This window comes from Helianthus annuus, chromosome 2, assembly GCF_002127325.2.
Source record: "Helianthus annuus cultivar XRQ/B chromosome 2, HanXRQr2.0-SUNRISE, whole genome shotgun sequence".
Classification (NCBI taxonomy): domain Eukaryota; kingdom Viridiplantae; phylum Streptophyta; class Magnoliopsida; order Asterales; family Asteraceae; genus Helianthus; species Helianthus annuus.
In genome coordinates this window covers 156,062,450-156,082,391 of record NC_035434.2, presented here as the reverse complement: position 1 = coordinate 156,082,391, position 19,942 = coordinate 156,062,450, and the positions used below count along the sequence as shown (strand labels likewise).

The 19,942-nt window shown below is 38.9% G+C and overlaps 2 protein-coding genes across 2 annotated transcripts; both read right to left on the bottom strand.

Annotated features, from left to right (window-relative positions):
* Window positions 1-1,209: 1,209 nt before the first annotated feature.
* Window positions 1,210-2,764, bottom strand: LOC110906113 (glutathione S-transferase T3-like). The gene is made up of 2 exons (XM_022151399.2): window positions 2,075-2,764; window positions 1,210-1,995 (listed from the first exon to the last, which is right to left on the bottom strand). Exon 2 carries the CDS (start codon window positions 1,936-1,938, stop codon window positions 1,348-1,350), a length of 591 nt encoding a protein of 196 aa, XP_022007091.1. The 5' UTR covers window positions 1,939-1,995; window positions 2,075-2,764; the 3' UTR covers window positions 1,210-1,347.
* Window positions 2,765-13,058: 10,294 nt separating this feature from the next.
* LOC118486328 (DNA-directed RNA polymerase III subunit rpc8-like) lies at window positions 13,059-18,980 on the bottom strand. Its single transcript, XM_035982688.1, has 6 exons — window positions 18,858-18,980; window positions 13,893-14,013; window positions 13,707-13,791; window positions 13,574-13,637; window positions 13,400-13,486; window positions 13,059-13,287 (listed from the first exon to the last, which is right to left on the bottom strand). The coding sequence occupies exons 1-6, from the start codon at window positions 18,978-18,980 to the stop codon at window positions 13,150-13,152; spliced, it is 618 nt and encodes a 205-aa protein (XP_035838581.1). The 3' UTR covers window positions 13,059-13,149.
* Between the last annotated feature and the right edge of the window lie 962 nt (window positions 18,981-19,942).

Sequence of the window (19,942 nt, the reverse complement as noted above, 5' to 3'; positions counted from 1 at the left end):
GAAAAGACACATAAAGTCAGGCCAATGACTAAACCCAACCAAACATTTTTGCCAGGTTACCAGCATACTTCATATGTACGTACCATCATAGGTACCATCTTTAACTCGGAATATAGCTCGGAATGCTACATGTGTCCGATCAAGCTATGCAGGAAAAGTGCAGATCGTTTTTTTTTTTTTTTTATAATTTTTATATTTTTTAAAATTTTTTTCGTTTAATTTTTTTTAGTTTTTATTATTATTGATTTATTCTCAACCCATCCTGACCCAAACCCATCCTGACCCGAACTCATCCTAACCCAAACCCATCCTGACCTTCTTCTTTCTTTTACCCATCTTAACCCAAACTCATTCTAACCCAAACCCATCCTGACCCAACAACCAATCCAATCCAACCCATCCATTTTGCCACCTCTAATTTTCAACATGTTTATCGGTTATATATTCGATTATATATTGGTTTAAAAGGTAAATATTGTGACAAACGAGAATGTTTGTTAGTATGATACTAAAAGAATCACAAAATTTGACTTTTTATCGTTGATTTTACAAAATTGTGTATTTTCAACACGTTTATTGATGAATGTTAGTATGAATGTATGATACTAAAAGAATCATGAAATATGATATTTTATCAAAATATGATATTTTATGGTTGATTTTACAAAATTGTGTACTTTCAACACATATATCGATTATATATTGGTTTAAAAGGTTAATTTCATAACAAACGAGAATTGATTATATATTGGTTTAAAAGGTTAATTTCATGACAAACGAGAATGTTTGTTTAGTATGATACTAAACGAATCACAAAATTTTACATAAATCTCCGGTGATGTCTAACTTTTTCGTTCAGCTAAACAACCGAATACATACAAAAGACGCTACAAGAATCATGAAATCTTAAGTCGATGCATTGCAAATAGTGAAAAACAAACTTAGTTTCGATTTAAAAGTCAGATAGGGGAAACAAGTGGGTTACCGAAGGAATTAAGCATGCGGCTGGTGGCTTATAAGTGCCTAGTTATACAACGAATCGGTATATCCATTTGTGATTTCATACCATTACCCTGTGTAGCAAACACATGATGTGAAATTTGAGGATGCAAGTGCTTTAAAACAACAAATGAAATTTTTATTAGTTTAAATAAAAATTTCATTTGTTGTTGTATAAAAAAACTACATATTAAATTAAAAAAACAAGTATGTTAAAATAAAATAAAATAAAATAAAACTTCATCATATCATTTATCCATGTTATATTTTTGTAAGATCTCTTTTTTCTTCTCCAACGTCGTTGCCATTCTGCGCCTCTAAGGTGATCGACGTTCATGGCGAGAAACTTCATATCCGCAAGTTTTTCTTTGTGAGATGCCTTTTTTTTTTGCGAGCCACTTGGATATTTTTCTTCACCTCGACCCTTTGTTGCTGTATGAAAATGAATGTGTCAATGTTCGTCCCAATTTCTAACAACTGGTCGGTGTATAACCCTTTACCCGAAGCCGAACTAGTGGCCGAACCCGATGTCGAGCCCGATCTACCTCTTTGAAACCGCTTTTTTGAAGTGTCTCTACCGGGTGGGCGGGAAAGAGAATTGTCAAAATCATCCAAACTTAGATCAAGCTCTTGATCACGAGCATCGAATTCAGCTTGGGACGAGGGTGTTCTTGCCCTTTTGGATGAGGTTGATTCGTTAGCAGTAGGGACCGTCGCCCATTTAGAAGCGTATCTACATATATTCCAACAATGCATGTACTTGAACTCGGCCTTCTTGTTTTCTCTATACGAGACCATAGCATTTTGGATAAAGTCGGCTTCGGTTTCACCGCTCCTTGGCGAGTTCTTCGCCTTATGGAAACAACCATTGAACAAGGTGACGTCACTCCACTTGGACGAGAGGCTATCATTTTCACGATACACCTCCTTGTTTTGCATTTGTATATGAAATGATTTTTAATGGCATCCCAAAATCTGTGCGGTGTCGTGCATTCCCTATTCCAAAAAAATAATTTAGTCGTTTTAAAAAAATTATAATAAAACGAAAAAAATAATATTGTTATATATAAAATACCTTTGATCGAATCTTGTGATTCGTCGATATAACATCTTGTCAAAGTAGCTTCTTATTGAGTCGTCCACTTTTTTTGTACTCGTTGAGCAGCCGCTATTGCTTTCTCTTCATCCGTTTTTTTGTGACTTCTTTTTTTGGCCGGTTTGGATGACGAACCACCAACGTCTTGCGGTTGTGTTTCGGGTACGGATCGGGTTCGGAAAGGTTAGTTGGAATAGCTGAACTGTCGTATGGAAAGTTCGTGTAAACACGCCCCCTACATACGACGCGATTCTTGCTAGCTCGGGACAAGGTGAGTATACAAAACCTTGTGGTTGGCCGTGGGTAAGGGGTATTTGGGTCGGGTTTGGTGGGTGGCGGTTTTGTGGCTGGCTAGGATTCAGGTTCTCTTGGAAAGCAAAGGGGTTGTTCGGGTTGAGTTTTCGGTTAAATGGATGCATTGTAGAGGATTAAGTGGGTTGAATTTAATAAAAAAAATATAGAGATTGAAGAAGGTGAAAACTAGAGAAGTGGTAAAAAAAATTAAAAAATGGGTGAGTTCATAAGTTTGAAAAAGAAATATATATATATTTTATATAGTCTAGCCGTTGGGTAACGGCTACCCCAAACGGTCAACTTTGCCTAGCCAATCCCAGCCATCCACATCATCTCCCAACCCGCCCCACGTCATAGCCACGCCAGCGGGGCAACACCGCTACCCACGCTGGCCCGGTGTGGCTAAAGCGGCGTTGCGTGGCTTCCCCGCCCCCAACCAACGCACATACCCCACGGTCTAAAGTCGCATGTTTTATGTTTTCAACTTCTCATAAAATAATCATATTGCTAGTGCTAAATGTCAACCGAACTCTATGCATATAACATGGTTTATTTTGGTGCCAGAAAATAGTAAAATTGTTTTAAAAATCTTTTACTATAACTTTTAAGCCTGTAAAGTTGCTCTGCCATTTGAAGTTGATTGCTCATACAATTAAAAATGCCATTTTAAGTTGTGAAGTAAAAATTAAAAAGTCATTGGTCTTTTAGTATATGTATATCTTTTGATTGGAAATTAAAATGGCTATAAATTATGTACTTCGAAACAATACATTAATCTGATTGCTATTTTTATCGATATAGTCATCAATTGTAGAATTAGGTTTTATCCCACACGGTCCAAGTTGGGACGGCGGTAGCCGGGCCGGACCGCTGATTCAGGCGATGGCCATAGCAGTTCAGATTGGGGTCGGCGATTTTTATTAGATAAACTAAAATATCAACCGGAAGTCGGCGATGGTGATTAGAACAGATTAGACCCGCTGATTTAGATCCGTTGGATATTACTTAAAAGGGTAAATTACTTTTTGAGTCCCTGTGTTTTATGAGTTTTAACTAGTTTAGTCCAAAAGCAAAAAGTTTAACGACCTGAGTCCCTATAAGCATTTTCTTTAACCATTTGAGTCCAAATTTCTAACTCTGTTAGAATTTCTTTGTTAAATTGTGTTAAATGACCAAATTATCCCTATAATTAAAAAATAAATATCTCTCTCTTTGGTTTCCTCCTTCTCTCTCTTATAATCTCTCTCTTGATCTCTGCTCATCTCATCTTTCATTCTTTATCTCTCAAAACCTAAAGCACCTCCATCCCACCACCACACCTCCACCATCAACACCACCGTCGCCACTGTACATCCACCGTCACCATCATCATTACACCGACACCATTACAACACCCATCACCGCTTCACCTCCACCATCAACACCACCATCGCCACTTCACCTCTCCACCGTCACCACCATTACACCGTCACCACCACAACACCCACCACCGCTACACCTCCACCGTCACCACCATTGTTGGATATTTATGTCCGGTTCGATAAGTCAACGCTGCCGACCGGGTCTTGACCCGTAAGAGTTACACCGTGGTCAACGAACTAAAAATCCACTTAACTAATAACTGGTAATTACGAACGATACGCGGGTATTGAACTGAGAGACGGGTACATGGACCGAATGAGACAAGAACCCTCTTGCTTCGCCACTTGTCGCGCACCTACATTGCAGCCAATGACATTACATGCAATGGATCTTCTCGCCATTTGGCGCGCACCTAGAATTTGACCAATAACATTTCATGCAAATGATTTTCGACACTTGGCGAGCATGCATAAAGCTCCATGTCCTATTTAAATGGGGCTTGGGTCTTGCTTTTAGATGCAAGAGAAGATCACAAAAACTCTCTCAACTCACACACCCAAACCGGTCACCACCGCCCGCCGCCGCTGCTCTCCGCCGGTCGCCGCCGCCCGCCGCCGGCCACCACCGCCGAGACCCGGCTCACTTTCGCATATCTCTCGTTCGTGTAACTAGCATTCGTTCGTTGAACCTCGGTGTCTCAACCGGTTATTTACTAACCGAAGGTATATCTAAACCCCCTATGGTTGATGTTCTATTTCGTGTTTGCATGTTGGTGACTTTGTTCCATTACGGGTAATCCTTGATATAAAAGTGTTTATGTTAATTTTGTTACATACGCTTCCGTTGCCAAAATGTGTATATGTTTTTTTTTAACTAGTTAAAGTTTATTTTGAATAACCTATTTCTAAATGCACTATTTTGTCAAAATGTTTTGACTAAATCCTTGTGACAAAATAAACACATATTTAATATGAACCGGGTTCATGAAATAAAAGAAAAAAATATACCACGGAAATTCCTTCAGTGGTATGAGAGCCGATGCCACATGCAAATCGAAACCGGTCTTTTTTTTTACCGGAATAATAAATCACAAACTTTAAAAGTCTAAAGTTTTTGATTTATTTTTTATCTTTGGGCTATATATAATTTTTGGTCATATTTTAGTTTTTTTTGTTGACCAAAATTGCCCAAATTTTTTTTTTTTTTTGGTTGTGTTGAATATGTAAATCGGGCCCGACCTTGTGGTTGTGTTTATATTTGGTTTTGTTCATGGTTTTGGCCCGTTTTGCGGCTCAAAGTTGTAATAGATTAGTTTATGGTTTTGGCCCGCTTTGTGGTTCAAAGTTGTAATAGATAAGGTTCTTTGTCTTTGTTATATTTACTTGTTAAATATTGTTGAACCGAAGACCCGAAGCAAGACCGAATGCCAAGAGGAGTCTTGGAGTTAGTGGGAGTCGCTCAAGACAACAAGATGCACTCAAGTCCATCCTTGTGGTTGTTTTGTGTTTTGTGACCGTGACCCCTTTGATCTTGCTACTTGGCTCTAGCAAGATCATAATCATGCCCATATGATTTACATATTCATTTTTGCTATTATGGTTGCCTTTTGATAAATGTTATCACACTTCAACTTAATACCAAAATGTATTCTTAAAAGTTTTTTTTAAAAAAAGGAAATCGGAAAAAGCAAGTTCTAGCAACTTGGATATTTTTTTTATAACCACTAGAGTTTTATAACATGTTTTTTTTTTCTCACATCTTTAAAACTCATAAACTTAATAGTTTTCACTATTAACTTTAATTGGTTATCCCAAGTCGCGACAAACTTAGTTTTATAGGTTATCTAAAATTAATTGTCCCGAGAGGTGAAAGGGTCTTTTTGGTTATGTCGCAAATATAATATTTAGATTAAAACCGACTATAACGACCCTATTTGGTAAAAATTAAAATCAATAGTCTATGCCATCCTACTACTAGTAACACTTGGGGCATAATGCGAACCATCAGTGTTGGAGCCACAGCACGACACTTGGTGTCTAGTTTATCCTTCCAAGGTGTAAGGGTTCCGTCGACACATCCGGCCCTTCCACATGTGACCGTTTTAGGACGACTATTACTTTTCTTATCGTGTTGCGTGCCCCAGCCGTCTCGAGAACAAAAGTGGCATAGATGAGGCCAAACGTATCAATGCAAGGACAAAAGATTGTCCTCGCAGCCTCATAAACCCCGGGAGTTGTGCTTTTCTCACAATTGACAATCGTTGTCAGTCCGCTTGAACCTCTTGCTAATGTTGCATGCCCCAGCTGCCTTTAGAAAGAGCTTCTAACCGGATTCTCGCTCCTTATCGTCTCACCTCACTAAATAAGGAAATACATTGAAAATACTAATTAAATAATTTTTGCTTAACAGATGTCATCTGAAAACAACTCCTCTTTTGCTCTCAAGTCCATACTTGAGAAAGACAAGCTGAATAACACCAATTTTCTTGAGTGGCACCGCAACTTGAGAATCATTCTCAAGATGGCAAAAAGGCTTTATGTTTTGGAAACCCCGATCCCAACCGCACCCGAAAACAACACTGTGGTTGCGAAGAAGGCTTTCGACAAACATAAAGAAGATGCCATGGAAGTTGCTTGCCTCATGCAAGCCACCATGTCTCCAGATCTTCAGAAGAATATGGAAGACATGAATGCCTTCGACATGATTGAACAACTCAAGGGCATTTTCAGAAACAAGCCCGTCAGGAACGCTATGACACCATGAAACAGCTCATAAGCTGTAAAATGCAAGAGGGTTCCTTAGTTAGTGCTCATGTCCTCAAGATGAAAGGCTACATCGACCAACTGAACAAACTTGGTTATCCTCTCCAAGATGAGATGGCTGTTGACTTCATTCTCAACTCTCTTTCCAGTCACTATGATCAATTTGTTATGAACTTTAACATGAATGACTGGGTAAAGACAGTGCCAGAGCTACACGGGATGCTCAAAACGGCAGAGATGAACATTTCCAACAAAGTAAGCCAAGTGTTAATGGTTCGATCTGGTGGTGTTAAAAAGCCCAAAACAAAGAAGAAAAGTTATAACAGCAAAAACAAAGGAAAGGCTCCTGTTGCTGCCAAACCTGCCACCAACAAGAGCAAGCAAGCTGTGAAAGCCCCTCTTCCAGAAGAGCGGCAATGCTATGAGTGTAACAAGATGGGGCACTGGAAACGTAACTGCCCCGAGTATCTTGCCAAGCTCAAAGTGAAGAAGGCTAATGGAGAAGGCACTTCTTCAGGTATTCTAATATATGTTATCGAACTTTTCACTGTTTCAAGCAACACATGGGTATTTGATACCGGGTGTGGTTATCACATCATTAATGTCTTGCAGGAGCCTGAGAAGTGGAAGAAACTGAAGCCGGGAGACATGGAGCTCATTGTTGGCGATGGGAAAAGAGTCCCAGTTCTGGCAACTGGCACATTTAATCTTACATGTCCTTCTGGTCTTATCGTTGTTTTGAACAATTGTCTTTATGCACCTGGTTTAACCAGAAACATCATTTCAGTTTCGTTGCTTTATGAACAAGGATTTAGATATGTTTTTAAATGGTATTGCTATTTCTGCTTATCTAAATGGTATTTACTATTTTGAGGCTAAACCTCGAAACGGTATCTATGAAATTAATGTTCAGCCTAGCAGTAACATATATCACCTTTCTAAATGTCAGAAAAATGGTACTAGTGATTCATTCCTATGGCATTGTAGACTTGGCCATATAAGCAAGGCACGCGTAAAATGGCTCCAATCTGAGGGGATTCTTGAATCCACCGGAACGGACTCATTTGATGATTGCGAGTCTTGCTTAGCTGGCAAACTCACCAAGGATCCCTTCACCCATGTTGGTGAACGAGCTAGCGATCTACTAGGACTCATACACTCAGATGTATGTGGTCCTTTTAGAACCATGACTAGGAATCACGAGAGATACTTCGTTACGTTCATCGATGACTATAGTCGATATGCTTATGTCTATCTCATGAAGCATAAGTATGAAACTTTTGAAAAGTTCAAAGAGTTTCAAAACGAAGTTGAAAACCAACTTAATAGAAAGATTAAAATGCTTCGCTCAGATCGAGGCGGTGAATACCTCAGCTTGGAATTTCTCGATCATCTAAAGGAACGTGGAATAGTTTCACAACCCACTCCACCAGGCACACCCCAACTTAATGGCGTGTGTGAAAGGAGAAATCGAACCTTACTAAATATGATTCGATCGATGATGTGTAGAACAAATTTACCTCACTCCTTTTGGGGTTTTGCTCTTATGACTGCTGCTCGACTCGTAAATCTAGCGCCGACCAAAAAGGTAAACAAAACTCCATATGAGATATGGCATGGGCATAAGCCGAATTTGAGTTACCTAAGAGTATGGGGGTGTGATGCTTACATCACAAGTGACTCTGATGACAAGCTCGACCCTCGAGGCGAAAAGGTTGTTTTTGTCGGATACTATAACCAATGCGGTTATTACTTCTACCTTCCTGATGCAAATACGATTTCCATCAAAAGGAAGGCTAAAAGGTTCCTTGAAGATGAACTTCTTAGTCGAGGAACTGGAAGTAACTTAGTAGATCTTGAAGAAGTCCAAGGACTACAAGCAACCGTTGACGAGGTCGGAACGTCTGAACCACAACAAATTGTTGATACCGAATCAGACCCGAACACAAGCCTTCGCAGGAGCATCAGGACTCGTAAAGAACCCGATAGATACCTTTGGCATGTTGAGGGTTCTGAAGTCCTGACAGTAGCCGAGTCTGATGACGAGCCTACTAGTTACAAATCTGCTATTTCTAATCCAGATTCTGCGAAATGGCTAGAGGCCATGAAAGCCGAGATGCAATCCATGCTTGACAATCAAGTCTGGGACTTGGTTGAGCTACCCCCCGAATCTCGGGCAGTAGGGAGCAAATGGGTTTTCAAGAGAAAAACTGACATGCATGGAAATATACAAACCTATAAAGCACGGCTAGTAGCGAAAGGTTTCACTCAAACTCAAGGTATTGACTATGATGAAACCTTTTCACCCGTTGCTATGATCAAATCGATCAGGATATTACTTGCCATAGCTGCGTACTATGATTACGAAATTTGGCAAATGGATGTTAAGACCGCCTTTCTTAATGGACATCTTTCCGAAGATGTTTATATGGTTCAACCTGACGGTTTTATCGATCCAAAATATCCTAATAGGGTATGCAAGCTAAACAGGTCCATTTATGGACTCAAGCAAGCATCTCGGAGCTGGAATCTTCGTTTTGACCAGAAAGTCAAAGAGTTTGGTTTTGTCAAGAACGAAGATGAACCTTGTGTTTACAGAAAGGCTAGTGGGAGTGCTATATCATTTCTCATCTTGTATGTGGATGATATATTGATCATTGGAAACAACATCCCCATGCTTAAGGAAATTAAACATTGGTTGGGATCTTGCTTTGCAATGAAGGATCTTGGAGAAGCTGCTTACATTCTAGGAATCAAGATCTATAGGAATAGATCTAAGCGACTTCTTGGGCTAACTCAGAGCACATACATAGATCAAGTAATGAGACGCTTCAAGATGGAAAACTCCAAGAAAGGAGGTGTTCCAATGACTAAAGGAACCGTCTTGGACAAATCGCAAGCTCCCTCTGAGAACCGAGAGATAAAGCAAATGGAAGGAGTTCCATATGCTTCAGCGATTGGTTCTATCATGTATGCTATGGTATGTACTCGACCAGACGTCTCGTATGCTTTGAGCATGACCAACCGTTACCAGCAGAACCCTGGGGTTGCCCACTGGACTGCAGTTAAGAACATCCTTAAGTACTTGAGAAGGACAAAAGATATGTTCTTGATATTTGGAGGAGTCAATGAGGAGCTCACTGTAAAATGTTACACTGATGCTAGTTTTCAAACTGATCGAGATACCTCTCGCTCACAAACGGGTTTCGTGTTCACTCTCAACGGAGGAGCTGTCTCATGGAAAAGCTCCAAGCAGAGTGTTGTAGCTGATTCTACCACGGAATCTGAGTACATTGCCGCATCAGATGCCGCAAAGGAAGCTGCTTGGATGAAGAAGTTCATAACCGATCTCGATGTGGTTCCAAGTATCATGAAACCCATCCAGATATTTTGTGATAACACAGGTGCTATTGCTCAAGCCAAGGAGCCTAGATCACATCACAAAGCCAAGCACATTTTGAGAAAATTTCACTACATACGTGAGATTGTGGAACGTGGAGACATCGTTATAAGCAAAATTGACACAGATCAAAACTTAGCTGACCCATTTACTAAGCCAATGACTCAAGAGAAACATGACCGTCATATGGATGCTATTGGGCTTAGATTAGCTAGTGAAATGTTTTGATTTAGTATTTGGATGTACGAACATCAAACAGTTGTATTCCTGTATTCATTTTGATTTACTAGTTAAATGCAATTCTTGAATCCTACAACTGTGTTCGATTTTGATACGTTTAATCCGTGAATCTTGTATTCTAAATTATCCGTAGTCGATCAGACTCGTGGGAACGACTCTGAATTAAGACTATTCTGATTTTGGACTCAAGGAATTGACTTCCAAATTCACAGGCTTCATTATGAATGATGCTGGATGTAACTCGCATCAAATCATCTTCATGGATCTTAGTCATAAGATGTTTTGATTTGGGCATACTCATTTAGTATCCTCTGACCTGAGATACATACTAGAACTTCCGTTTACTAAAGACTATTCTTTGATCAGTGTCAATCGCTGTCGCGTAACTGCCAGTCATAAAGGCATTGATTGGGAGTGGTTCTGAAGTTCAGTGGGAGTTGTATGTAGTCAAGATGGGATTATGTGCTCTTACATTATATGTAACAGTTAGACATCTGGGCGCCCTCGTTGATTCAAACTGGTGAAGTGTAAGGCCTTACCCAAACTTACTGTGTGTTTGATTGGACCATTTTGATTCTTGAACGAGAACGATAATGATTGAACGCCATATGAGATTGAATCTGATCCATGTCTCATTGTTCAATTGATGTCTTTTACAGAAGGGATAGATGACAACGATTGCCATAAGTCTATTGTCTTCAAGTAGCAAGCCATTGCTAAAGGGAAGATACCTTGGTTAGTGACTTTAAAGTGTCATGACCTGTTGGGGGCAGCCATGTGTAGCTAGAGCACCGCTGGCTGTCTGCGTTGAGATCTTATCAGAGACCGTCCAAGTGGGAGCTGTTGGATATTTATGTCCGGTTCGATAAGTCAACGCTGCCGACCAGGTCTTGACCCGTAAGAGTTACACCGTGGTCAACGAACTAAAAATCCACTTAACTAATAACTGGTAATTACGAACGATACGCGGGTATTGAACTGAGAGACGGGTACATGGACCGAATGAGACAAGAACCCTCTTGCTTCGCCACTTGTCGCGCACCTACATTGCAGCCAATGACATTACATGCAATGGATCTTCTCGCCATTTGGCGCGCACCTAGAATTTGACCAATAACATTTCATGCAAATGATTTTCGACACTTGGCGAGCATGCATAAAGCTCCATGCCCTATTTAAATGGGGCTTGGGTCTTGCTTTTAGATGCAAGAGAAGATCACAAAACTCTCTCAACTCACACACCCAAACCGGTCACCACCGCCCGCCGCCGCCGCTCTCCGCCGGTCGCCGCCGCCCGCCGCCGGCCACCACCGCCGAGACCCGGCTCACTTTCGCGTATCTCTCGTTCGTGTAACTAGCATTCGTTCGTTGAACCTCGGTGTCTCAACCGGTTATTTACTAACCGAAGGTATATCTAAACCCCCTATGGTTGATGTTCTATTTCGTGTTTGCATGTTGGTGACTTTGTTCCATTACGGGTAATCCTTGGTATAAAAGTGTTTATGTTAATTTTGTTACATACGCTTCCGTTGCCAAAATGTGTATATGTTTTTTTTAACTAGTTAAAGTTTATTTTGAATAACCTATTTCTAAATGCACTATTTTGTCAAAATGTTTTGACTAAATCCTTGTGACAAAATAAACACATATTTAATATGAACCGGGTTCATGAAATAAAAGAAAAAAATATACCACGGAAATTCCTTCAACCATCACCACTGCACCTCCATCAACACCTCCACACCTCCACCATCAACACCACAACACCCACCACCGCTACAGTGGATGATCAGATCTTTGGGGGTTTTGTTCTTCAATTGGTTTCTGACGAAATTAGGTGGTAATGGCTGCAAAATTAACTGAATTTATGAGGGATAAGTTGAAGGAATAATAAAAAGATACAAATGTTGGATGTGTGAAGAAGATGATGATACCAGGTGAGGGGCAGATGGCTGTAGCAAGATCTTGAAGAAGGAAGGATACCGTCGATGAGCCATTCAAAGTTTGCACAGATTCAAGAGTGGGTATAGTATTTGATTGTATGTCATCTTTTCTCTATTTGATGAACAATTTGGAATTGAATTGGGTGTTTATATTTCTTCATACCGGAGAATAAAATGATAGCATTAGGTGATATTTTGAGTTAAGTTTCAAAAAAAAAGGTGATATTTTGAGTTGAAATAGAGAAAATCATGCTCAAACACATCAATTAATTACCTCTTGTGTCTCCGTTCTGCAATTTTGCTTTAAACCAGTTAGTTACATTTGATTGCTTCAATATTGGCTTAATGGAAATCTGTTCTTCATTGCTTCAATCATTTGAACTTGTTCTTCATCGATTTGTTAATTGATTATTTGATTTAGTGATAAAAGTGAATACTTGAAAGTTAGATACTTGATTTGTTGATGACTAGGATTAAACAGATGTTGGAAATTTATGGATAATAATAATAATAATAATAATAATAATAATAATAATAATAATAATAATAATAATAATAATAATAATAATACAGGGGTATTTTAGTCTTTTAATGAAAAACTAACAGAAAACTTAAACAGAGTTAGAAATTTGGACTCAAATGGTTAAAGAAAATGCTTATAGGGACTCAGGTCGTTAAACTTTTTGCTTTTGGACTCAACTAGTTAAAACCCATAAAACACAGGGACTCAAAAAGTAATTTACCCTACTTAAAAACTATATTATTATGACTAATCAATAACCGAGTGAAAACAAAGTGAAAACAGTCTGTCCGATTAGACCCGTTGGATATTACTTAAAGACTATATTATTATGACTAATCAATAACTTTAATAGGCTAGGGTTTGCTATTCAGAAAGGGGTAGCGGCGCAGCTTGTTGCTCGCTTACCTGCGATATTGATGTAAAGGCCGGGCACTTAGTCTTTTTAATAAAATATTTTAATCTCTTAAAAAAAAATCAATGACTTTTAAAGTACTAACTAAGCTAATATATAAAATCTGTGAACAAAAAACTCAAAATTTGCAGAAAAGATGTATGAAAATAACATTTTTCTGATCTACAAGGCATAACCAACAGAAAATTTTGTTCGCATCGACTACACCCACCCACCATGAAACGGGGCCCAAACCGCCCTCCGACACAAGTGATCTCTGTCAAGATAAAACGATCAAGTGAACTGAGTAGTTTTAAATAAAAAATATAATGGAATTATTTCTTTTTCTTAAGTTGAGATAATCTTCAGATCTGCAGTTATGAACTTACAATTATCTCCATAGGGGCAAAAGGCTTCGGGTCTTTTTGCTCTCTTGGGATTTCAGGGAACTTAATGTTTTGAACCCGGAACCTAATCTGCAATCAAATATCAAAAGCTCAACAAACGGTGTAATCAGTTTAATAAGAAAATTAACGTGAACTTAATTAATTATAGATGATAACCTCATCGACTCCGTCTATTAAATACTTCTCGTCGTTAAATAACCATGTCCATTTAACTTGGCCCCTGAAAACGTAAAAATAAATAAATCAGATTTCTAAAAAATATAAAAAAAAATAAGAAAAATAAACTCACTTGTTTTCTGAGTCAGGCTCAGCTTCGGATGGCTCCGGCATTAGCAATTCGGGTATGTATATATCTTCAAAAAATCCAAGTGATACTGCATATATATAACATACACGTATATATGGTATAGCATCCGACTTATAAACATTAAAGAACAAAAACGTTAATCGCAATGAGATACGTAAACAAACTTACACCGTAAACCATCAGCGTTTGACTCTTTTAGTCTTGCAGATATAATTTCTCCTACAAAGGGCCGAAATATTATCAGCCTGAATTTTACCCGTATAAAATCCCCGATAAAAAACGGTTCAATCTAGATCGGGCCAAAAGGGTGACCGAAATTGGTTCAGGTAAAAACGGGCCGTTTTAGAAAGAAAAAAATGTATAAAACTTATCACAATATAATCACAAATGGTTACAAACTTTTTTGAAACTTGCTATCAAAGCCTAAACAATCAAACGTATAGTCTTATACTATCAAAAATAATTACTGCGATTAAGAATTGGGGTGAGCTTATTACAGGTAACCTAGAGGTGGCAAAATGAATGGGTTGGATTGGATTGGTTGTTGGGTCAGGATGGGTTTGGGTTAGAATGAGTTTGGGTCAAGATGTGTAAAAGAAAGAAGAAAGTTGGGTTTGGGTCAAGATGAGTTAGGGTCAGGATGGGTTGAGAATAAATCAATAATAATAAAAACTGAAAAAAAATTTAAAAAATGAAAAAAAATTACAAAAAAATTACAAAAAAAGAAAAAAAATTAAAAAAACGATCTGCACTTTTCCTGCATAACATACCTGATGAGATGATGTACCTTCGATCTCAGCTTAATACATTTGAACAGTTAAAGATATAAGATGATTAGTATGCAGAATAATAAAACAGGTTGTTTCATTGTTGTCTCAAAAAATTGTTTTATGAGCAGTTGTATATATGTCATGTAGCAGTTAAGTAATTGGCATTTGCTGATACTTGAGAAATCTTGATGAATACTTGGCTAACTTTAGTTTTTATGGATGTGTAGCGCTACTGGCGTATAGTGCTTTGCTCGATCTTTGTCAAATTTGATTAATAAGATATAGATCAACACATTAAATAGGTTACCATAGGAAGTGGAGTGGGTGTCGTGGTGCTTGTAGGTTTCGTTTAGGCACGGGTAACGAGTTGACATATGAACAGAGAGGTTGAGATATGGGATTCAGAAAACTCACGGACTCGTATCAGTGGTGGTTGGGTGTCACGAAGATGGTCAGAGGTGCTTGGTTAGGTACGGACAAGCACTTGGTACTGACCAGACCTGGAGCTAGTGTTGCAATCGGGTCGGTCAGGTAACCAATAGAGCGATAATGTGTTTGTAGGAGATGGGTACATCAGACTCAGCTGTTACATTGGAAATCAGCCATGAAAGCAATAAAATCATATGTCAAAGATTTAGGATCCTAATGTGATCCCATCATACTAACCCAGATACAATCTGTAAGCTAAAACCCCACAATAAAACAAAGCAAGACAAACTAACAAATCCACACGACAAAGCAAAAAAGAAACCAAATTTAGGATCCTAATGTGATCCCATCCAACACTCGAACAGTAACTCCATTTTCAACCATCAACAAAAGTTAAAGCAAATTAGAGAGCCAGAACATGTAGAAACTTGCTTAAAGCAACAACCACATTAACCTCAATCAATCATACCAGTTTCCCAAAACAAGAATCTTCTAAGTATAATCCAACAACTCGGCAATGTGAATCCATCAAACAAGACAACATACAACTCAAACTACATCTAAATCGCCATGGATATTCACGGATTTCTAACTAGGGTTTCGATGTGTATGTGTGAAATTGAACAATTAAGAAGAAGAAGAAGTTTAGAATGCATAGTGAATTTACAGAAAATAAATCATCCAAACATACCTTTCAATCGATCAAGAAGTGTAGAATAGATTGTTAATAGGTTGATTTAAGGGAGTATTTGGGTAGAAATTGAGAGCGTAGATGAGTTGTTAGGGTAAAAAAGATAATGCCCAATCCTGACCCATTCTTTTTTTCTTAATGGCCCATTTTCACCCATTCTCTTTTAATTCTGATTTTCTTATTACCCATCTAGACCCATTAATAATTTTAATCATCCCAGCAGCTTAAAATTAAAGTCCAAATTTAGGTATTTGGGTAGAAATTGCCAGGCCTAGCTATAACCAAGGCATATAACTTTTCGAGACTCTAAGATCATAATCTAGGTCTCGCCGTAGTTAAAGGCTCAAGGCTCACCAAAAGCGCATGCCCATAACAAGGAAGACACATGTCCCAACTCTTGGCTGTTTTAGGCTGGTTTTGGTTTTGTTTAGACTGATGTTTGAAACTAATTTTGACCAGTTCATGCAGGTTTTTCCCGTTCAGATGCATAGATCACAATATTAGCAAAAGATAGTTGCAGAAAGATGAGTTCTACCGAATCAAAGAACTAGCCTTTGACGCTTTTAAGGGCTATAAGCGGTCTATCAATTTTTGGAGAATCTGGTGTGCTTATTTATGCACATAGCTGCTGCCTGCTAGCGCAGTGCATTTGCAGAAATTTTTGGTTTTATTGTCAAGTGCATAGTTGTTAATGGGATTAGCGACAAATAGCGATAAGGTACCTATATGCTACATAGCGATAAATAACGATACACTATTAAAAAATTTATTTGTATACCATATCCAGATACCCTGGTGTGTGTATATATATATATAGTGTGAGGTTCATTGGGGAACACTAAAAAAGTGGGGAACAGTGGGGAACCGACTCAAACGAACTCCGATTGGACTCATTCCAGCGGCGTTGGAACCGGCTCGTCGAACCCTAACTAGGATCTCTTAACCCTAAACCCTAAATCATAACCCCTAAACTCTAAACCCTAAAAGCTAAACCCTAAAGGCTAAACCTAAACCTAAAGCTAAACCCTAAACCCTAAAGCTAAACCCTGAACCCTATATATATGTTATTTTAGATGTTATTTAACAAAACCTAAAATCCAGCTATTTTATAGCTATATTTAATCGCTATTTATATTAAAAAAAAAACTGAAATCTCGCTATTTATAGCTACATACCTCGTAGCGACGACCTTCAACCTATATGCTACGCTATTCGCTATAGCGACCGCTATTGACAACTATGGTCAAGTGCTTAGCTGATCAGCAACAAGTCCAGCAACAACAAGGTCTGATTCACGAGCTTACAATTGAACAAAAATTCAGCCAAATTAATTAAAAAAAAAACTAAATTAGAATAATTCAGCCCACTTCAGGAGCCCTAGATTAACTTACAAACCTTAACCATTGAACTAATTCAACAATCTTAGATAATTCAAATAAGGCGATCAGTTTCAACAAACCCTAACAACTGAACTAATTTAACTACACAAACCTTAACCATTCAAATATCTTCCACGAATCCACAAGAAATTATCTGTAATTCAAACATAAAACATATAGAATTTAACAATTTACCTCACAAGAAATTGGAGTGGGAGTAGTGAAAAGTGAACGGAGGTGGCCGGTGGCGGCGCCGCAGCGGTGGTCCGTGGTCGTGAACGGCGGCGAGTAAAAAGAATGCGGGCGTCAGTGAACACTGAACCCTAATTTGTTTATGTTGCATATAAAATGAAAACAAAAAAAATCTTAAAACCGTCTGACATGGGCTTCGAGCCCGTGACTTGTTGTGTAACATTCAATCAAGTAACCACTAGAGCCCTTTTACTTTCTAATTGTTGGGCTCACTTCAAATCAATTCACTCCAAATTTCTAACATAGTAGGTCAACGGAGGGTTTCCTATATAATGATGATGGGCCAGGTCACCAATGTCCTCTGTGTTCGCGAGCATGCGTGGCCTTTCGCTATTGAGCCTCGGAGTGCTGTTCGATCGGACATGCGTTCCGATTTAGTGACCATTTACTGAGGACTTGCAACTGGAGTGTCCAACCGATCGGTTAAGCCGACCGATCGAACGACCCGTTCGATCGATCGACCGGCCTGAAAGGTAAGAACACTTCAATGATTTTGAATACTGCAACAAAAACTTCAAAAGTTCAAACCATCATACACAAACACATCCTTCACAAAGGAAGAAACAATCCACTTGAATAGTCTAACCGATCGACCCTGTCGGCCGATCGAATAGGTTGTCCGATCGGATTGTCCAGTCGATCGAACCAACCGTCCGATCGAACCCACTGTTCGATCGACCGGGTTGTTCGACCCACTGTCACTTGTTTCCATCTTCGTATTACTCATCGTTATACTATCGAACTATTAAGGCTAACCCTAATCCCAAGCGCTCCCTTCAATCCATTAATCAATCGTTGTGAGTATACTTGAACCCTTTTTGCTTTAGCACTTTTGGGTGTTACATACGTTACTTACCTAAATCACAATCGAACACACTACTCAACTATTTGAACGCTAACCGATTGCATGTATTACGTGACTAAATGAATGCTTGTTGTTATGTTTACACGTGGAATGCTGTCTACCTGCCTTAGCAACATAGTACTATGGTTTGGACTCAGCACCCGTTCACACGGGGGTTGTTAAGAACAATTACTTGCATGGATTACGGTGGTAATCGTGTATTGCGAACTGTCTCGGACAGTCAACCCGCAGTCGTTGGTATCGATAGATCCATGTCGATAATTAACATGCTTCGTTTTCCTCTGTGTACGTGCTGGTTATGCGTAAACTATTCGAACTATATTATGCTATTATCAAACTTGTATGCTCACCTTTACATTATATGTATTGACTTTATTTTAACGTATGTGACAGGTGTTTATGGTGTTTGCTTGCTAGGAAAGCGAGGCTAGAATAAGGCTCTAGAGGCCCCCAACAAATAGTTGTCTGCCAAGAACAAGCGTCTGGTGCATAGTTGTCAGTAGATCTTGTCAGGCTGGGTCTTTAGGAGCATTTAAACAACATTTATGTATTAATTTGAATCTGAGTTGTCAGAACAGAAATACTTGTCTAGGATGTTATCTGTAATAATATATTTGATTATTTGGGATACGGTATGGGACGTATCTTTAACTGAATAGTATAAATAGTTGTTGTGGAAACTTCTGGACAATCTGTTTCGCTCAGTGCCATGCCCCGATGATTCCGCCATCGGTTGGGGTGTGATACCCACGGCCAAAGAGCAACCGGCGGCATGCGACTGCCAAACACCCTCATGCCGCAGATGCTACTGCCAGACACCCTCATGTCGCCATGGTCGTCGCCGTGCACCACCATGTCGGCCACTGCCATCTTTCTTCTGGCTCTCTCTCCCTCTCTCTAACTATATGTGTGCATATGTTGTGAATCAAAAGAAAAAGGGTCTCAGACTTGATTTTCATGAACTGGGAGAGAGAAAAAGCAAGACACGTATGAGTAGGCAGAGGACTACACCACCTCTCAAATTAGCCAATCAAAAGGAGAAGAGAAAGCAGACCCCATATTTTTTTGAAATACACCCAAAGCACCATATACAACAACCCATAGCACCACCATGTTGCTAATTTATTTTTTGAAATACACCCAAAGCACCATGTACAACAACCCATAGCACCACCATGTTGCTAATTTATAAGTTATAATATACATTCATTCATTCGATACATAAAAAACACATTAGGGGTAATAGTGTCTGTCCCCTGTTGGTTGAAATGGGCTAATAGTGCCAGGAAACACATTAGGGGCAATAGTGCTTGCCCCCTATTGGTTGAAATGGGTGGCAGAGTGAATAGTGCTAGGCAGTTGTCTGGCACTCCTCTATTGGCCCAACAAATTTACGATTTTATCTCGTCTTAAAATTACAATTTTGCCATCAGTATGAAATTATGTTTTTACCTCCACTTAAAAACAAATTTGCGTTTTTGCTCCCAGCTAAAAATTTCGATTTTGCCCTCGGTTCAAAATTACAATTTTGCCCCGTTTAAATTTACACTTTGGCCATTGGTTTTTATCCTTAAAATTACGATTTTGCCATTAGTTCAAAATTATGTTTTCACCCACACATAAAAATAAACGTACGCTTTTGCTCCCAGCTAAAAAATTCAATTTTGCGCTCGGTTAAAAAATACGATTTTACCCCGTTTAAATTTAGAGTTTTGCCATTAGTTTTTTGTCTCACAACCAAGTTACGATTTTCCGCTCAACTTAAATTTACATTTTCTCCATCGTTTTTGTTTGTGTTCCTGGTTAAATTACAATTTTGCCCCCAATGTAAA